Source organism: Sciurus carolinensis, chromosome 1 (assembly GCF_902686445.1).
Source record: "Sciurus carolinensis chromosome 1, mSciCar1.2, whole genome shotgun sequence".
Lineage (NCBI taxonomy): Eukaryota > Metazoa > Chordata > Mammalia > Rodentia > Sciuridae > Sciurus > Sciurus carolinensis.
In genome coordinates, this window is record NC_062213.1 from 97,434,950 (window position 1) to 97,440,006 (window position 5,057).

Below are 5,057 nucleotides of genomic sequence, written 5' to 3' on the forward strand. Positions count from 1 at the left end.
GGTCTTTGGGAGAGACTTGTATCCTTTTCCCTTGCTTAAGGAAAGCTCATTAGAAAACTGAGACCAGTTCAATCAGATCCAGTTAGTGTCCCCTCCAGCATGCTGTTGGTAAAAAATTATATCCTACTATGCTGACTCTGGCCTTGCCTCTGTGGGCTTCCTGACTGCCCTTCCTTTTTGTTCTGATATGAGAGTTTAATCATGCAAGTCCTACCCAGGATAGATCATGTCAAATACATACCATACATTTTTTGTTTTTTAGGAAGTTGTCTCTTTTTTCTAGCAGGAAAACCACAGTTTATACCCACTTCTACTTTAGCACATGATATTTGGAGCTTGACAGTGAGTCGAGGTGAGGGTATGTCTACAAAGGGGCTCCATTATGTCTTAAACTTCCTTTCCCAACCAGAAGAGATTACCTTCTCTTTAGAAATGATATCTCCTGGTCTTCATCTCAAACACAGACAAAATCTTGTTTTTCTTTTAGGTTAACGTGCATTTTCCAAAATGGCTCAACTCCTGAACAGCATACTCAATGTGATCAAAGTATTCCAGATATATGCCAAAGAGAACTGTGCTTCACTATCCAAGAATGAATTGAAGCAGCTGCTCTTAACTGAATTTGGAGACATTCTCCGGGTAAAATATATAGACACTTGGTCCCAGAGTCAAGTGTGAATGATTCTGACATTGGCATCCAGAGTTTGATGTTTTATTTTATTTGGTCATGCTCTACCCTGTAACAAAAAGAATTTCAGACAGCTTCTTAGTAGTTTTCTCCCAGCAAACACCACACACACACACACACACACACACACACACACACCTCCCTTCTTGTGTCTGAGCTTGAACTTGAAGGAGAGACAGTACAACTTCAAAGTAATAAGCAACAACTATTCAGAAGAAAATCTGAGATTCATATTTTGATTTCTATATTTAGTGCTGTCCATACATGTTCTCAAATATTCTTTCAGTCATTCATTCAGTAAAATTATTGCACACCTATTCTATGCCAGCACAAACCTAGTCACTAGGAATATGAACATGGATAAAACCAGCTTCTCCTCCTTGCAGGATCTTACAGTGTGGTAAGAAAGAAATTGTTGAACAAACATTTAGAATATGGCATGTGAAGGGATGGAATAACTTCCTCAAATGACTCAAATTAATTATTAATAGAACTGATTTTAATAAGTCTTTCTACTCCCTATAGTCATGTTCCTGCTAGTCCAGCAAGGGATGAGGTTCTGAAAACCAACTGATCAAAGACTAGAGCAAAGTCCTAGTCAATAAACAAAACCCCATGCATAACTGAATGAATTGGGATGTGAACATTGATATACATCTCAATATCCATAAGACAATGTCTGATTTTTCTCTTTGTTTTTTTATCTTCTTTCAGAGACCAAATGACCCAAAGACTGTGGAAACCATTATGAACCTCTTAGATCAAGACTTAAATGGACAGGTGGATTTTCAAGAATACCTCTTGTTGGTGTTCCAGTTGGTCCAAGCCTGCCATCGAAAGCTAGGTAATAAATCATGTGGACATGAAACCTCCCAGCAGGAAGAGGGGCAGGAAATAACACATGACACAGGCAGACAACACAGGCAGAAGCGTGAGGGAGAAAAGCAGAACTCCTACCACAGACAAAGTCAGGATGCCCAACACAATCAATCTGAGAGAAAAGATAGGGAGTCCCACTGTGGGCAAACTGAGAGACAGGGCCAGGATTTTAGCTATGATCAATTAGAGAAACAAGATAGGGATTTCCACCATGGTCAGTCAGAGAGACAAGATAGGGATTCCCACCATAGTCAGTCAGAGAGACAAGATAGGGATTCCCACCATGGTCAGTCAGGGAGACAAGATAGGGATTCCCACCATGGTCAGTCAGAGAGACAAGATAGGGATTCCCACCATGGTCAGTCAGGGAGACAAGATAGGGATTCCCACCATGGTCAGTCAGGGAGACAAGATAGGGATTCCCACCATGGTCAGTCAGGGAGACAAGAGAGGGATTCCCACCACGATCAGTCAGATCAATATGAAAGACAAAGTCAGGATTCTAACTCTGGTCAAACACTGAGTCATAAATCTAGCATGGGCCTGCCAAAACAGCAAGGATATATTTTTGCTTTAAATCAGTCTGAGAAACCAGTTCAGTATTCTCACTATGGTCAGTCTGAAAGACATGAACAACAATCAAGCTATGGCCAGTCTGGAAGACTCAGACAAGACTCTCACTCTAGCCAGACCCACCAAAAGGAATTAGTTTCTCATAATGGACAATCTGGGAAGCTGGCTGAAGAATCAAGCTGTGGTCAGACAGATAGACAAAGCCAGGGTTCCCATCCTGGTCAGACGAACAGACAAGGCCAGGGTTCTCACTATAATCAGACAGACAGACAAGGCCAGGGTTACCACTCTGGTCAGACAGACAGACAAGGCCAGGATTCTCACTATGGCCAGACAGACAGACAAGGCCAGGGTTCCCACTCTGGTCAGACAGACAGACAAGGTCAGGGTTCCCACTCTGGTCAGACAGATAGACAAGGTCAGGGTTCCCACTATGGTCAGACAGACAGACAAGGTCAGGGTTCTCACTATGGTCAGACAGACAGACAAGGTCAGGGTTCCCACTCTGGTCAGACAGATAGACAAGGTCAGGGTTCCCACTATGGTCAGACAGACAGACAAGGTCAGGGTTCTCACTATGGTCAGACAGACAGACAAGGTCAGGGTTCTCACTATGGTCAGACAGACAGACAAGGTCAGGGTTCTCACTATGGTCTGACAGACAGACAGAGTCAGGGTTCCCACTCTGGTCAGACAGACAGACAAGCTCAGGGTTCTCATTATGGTCAGACAGACAGACAAGTTCAGAGTTCTCACTACAGTCAGAGAGACAGCCAAGACCAGGGTTCTCATTACATTCAGACAGACAGAAAAAGCCAGGGTTACCACTCTGGTCAGACAGACAGACAAAGCCAGGGTTACCACTCTGGTCAGACAGACAGACAAGGTCAGGGTTCCCACTATGGTCTGACAGACAGACAAGGTCAGGGTTCTCACTATAGTCAGACAGACAGACAAGGTCAGGGTTCTCATTATGGTCAGACAGACAGACAAGTTCAGAGTTCTCACTACAGTCAGAGAGACAGCCAAGACCAGGGTTCTCATTACATTCAGACAGACAGAAAAAGCCAGGGTTACCACTCTGGTCAGACAGACAGACAAAGCCAGGGTTACCACTCTGGTCAGACAGACAGACAAGGTCAGGGTTCCCACTATGGTCTGACAGACAGACAAGGTCAGGGTTCTCACTATAGTCAGACAGACAGACAAGGTCAGGGTTCCCACTATGGGCAGTCACAGACTAGGGAAACTGAAATACAAGGACAAAATAGATATTGCCAAGGGACTCAAGGAACAGGAAGAGACTCAGATGTTGAGCAATCAGGAAAGTTAGGGAGGCATAGTCAACAGACTCCAGGACAGGAAATGAATCAAAACCAGAGACAGGAATTCCAGTCCAGGGAGGAGCAAAAGAATAGCTACCAGCCATGGAAGCCTGAGGCAGATAACCAACATCACCAACACAAACTCTTAGTACAAATCCAACAAGAAAGGGCATTCTCTCATGCAGGGCACTCAGGCAGTAGTGAGCAGAGCCACAGACAGGTCCAGAACAGGCAAAGCCAGGATGAGGAACAGAGTCACAAAGCAGAGCAAAAACATCATCAAAGCTGGGATAGACACAGCCATGAGGATCAGGAAGGTCCTTGTGAGGCACAGGACAGAAGAAGCCAAGAACAGGAAAAACACCATCGAACAAGGGACAGACAAACCTCTGAAGATGAACACAACAGTCAGAGACAAAAGAGACAAACTCAAAAAGAGGATCAACACCATCAACAGCAACAGGATAAACAAAACCATGAGAAGAAAGACAGATATCAGGGGTTCCAGGATCAACAATCCCAAGGATCCCAGCAAGGTTATACTAACAGAGAAAAATTCCATATGAATGAGGATAACTACAGCCAAAGCTCCCAAGGAAGACAATTCCATTCAACCCACAGCAGTAGGAGACCCCAAAGAAGAGAACAGGTTCACCCTACCAAGACAGCTGATGGTCTCAGCCCCTTCTATGCCTATGTACAAGAGCTGAAACGACATCAATACTAGGCTATGTGACCAACCGAGATAAAGCAACATGAAGTCAAAGAAGGCACCTATGCATGAAATTCATCTTTATTCTGTTTAAAAATTGAAAAAGTTTATCTTCCCTCTATCCTCTATCTGCCTTCAGGGATGCTTTGGAGAACTAGTATTCACTTTAAGGCATTTCAGGTTTTCAAGCAACAATTCTAGGATTTTCTGGGGGTGAAATCTAAGTAGTAAATTGGGTGAAAGAATCAAATCTTAATTTTGATCAATTTAGGGATTTAAATCATTTCTTGGTTTACCCTCTGTACAAGTGAGACTTGGTTGGATCATTGTAAGATAGAACACTTCTCCCCAAAGTTCAGAAACAGGAACTATGCCAAAGATTTACATCACAACTAAGGAGAATCCTGAGCTTGGGTGAGCTTTGGTTCCTGCGCATAAAACATCAGGAATTGCAAGTATCACAGTCTGGAATAGAATGAAACACAGTGAGAGGCTGCTAGGAGACCACAGTGGGCATCAGTGATAAGGACATTTCCCATGCCCAGGCTCCTACCTCTCACCAGAGAAACTATCCACTGAGTGTCTATCACAAGAATTGACTGACCCCATTCCAACTCAATGCCTTTCTAGTTTCCAGTCACATAAACATACAAAAATTATGTCATCTGTTTGCAGATCCCCAAGGGCCAAAACAATTAATCCATAGCTTCCAAGTCCTGAAAACCTTTCACAACAAAATCTATGTGCATAGACTTGCATTAAAATACCCAATAAATGATTGGTGAGCAATGACTTTGATGGCTGTTTTTCTTCTTCTCTGTGGGACCATGTTATCTTTAGTCGTGGGTCATTTCCCAAGAATAAGACCTCATTTCCTGAC

The 5,057-nt window shown here is 43.4% G+C and overlaps 1 protein-coding gene across 1 annotated transcript; it reads left to right on the top strand.

Moving 5' to 3' along the window:
• Positions 1-507: 507 nt before the first annotated feature.
• On the top strand, positions 508-4,192 carry Rptn (repetin). The gene is made up of 3 exons (XM_047558016.1): positions 508-639; positions 1,403-1,781; positions 2,802-4,192. Exons 1-3 carry the CDS (start codon positions 508-510, stop codon positions 4,190-4,192), a joined length of 1,902 nt encoding a protein of 633 aa, XP_047413972.1.
• Positions 4,193-5,057: the final 865 nt, after the last annotated feature.

Coding starts and splice junctions, on each gene's coding strand:
- Rptn (XM_047558016.1), top strand. CDS start 508: ATGGCTCAACTCCTGAACAGCATACTCAATGTGATCAAAGTATTCCAG. Junction 640..1,402: donor AATTTGGAGACATTCTCCGG/GTAAAATATATA, acceptor ATCTTCTTTCAG/AGACCAAATGACCCAAAGAC. Junction 1,782..2,801: donor AGATAGGGATTTCCACCATG/GTCAGTCAGAGA, acceptor ATGGTCTGACAG/ACAGACAGAGTCAGGGTTCC.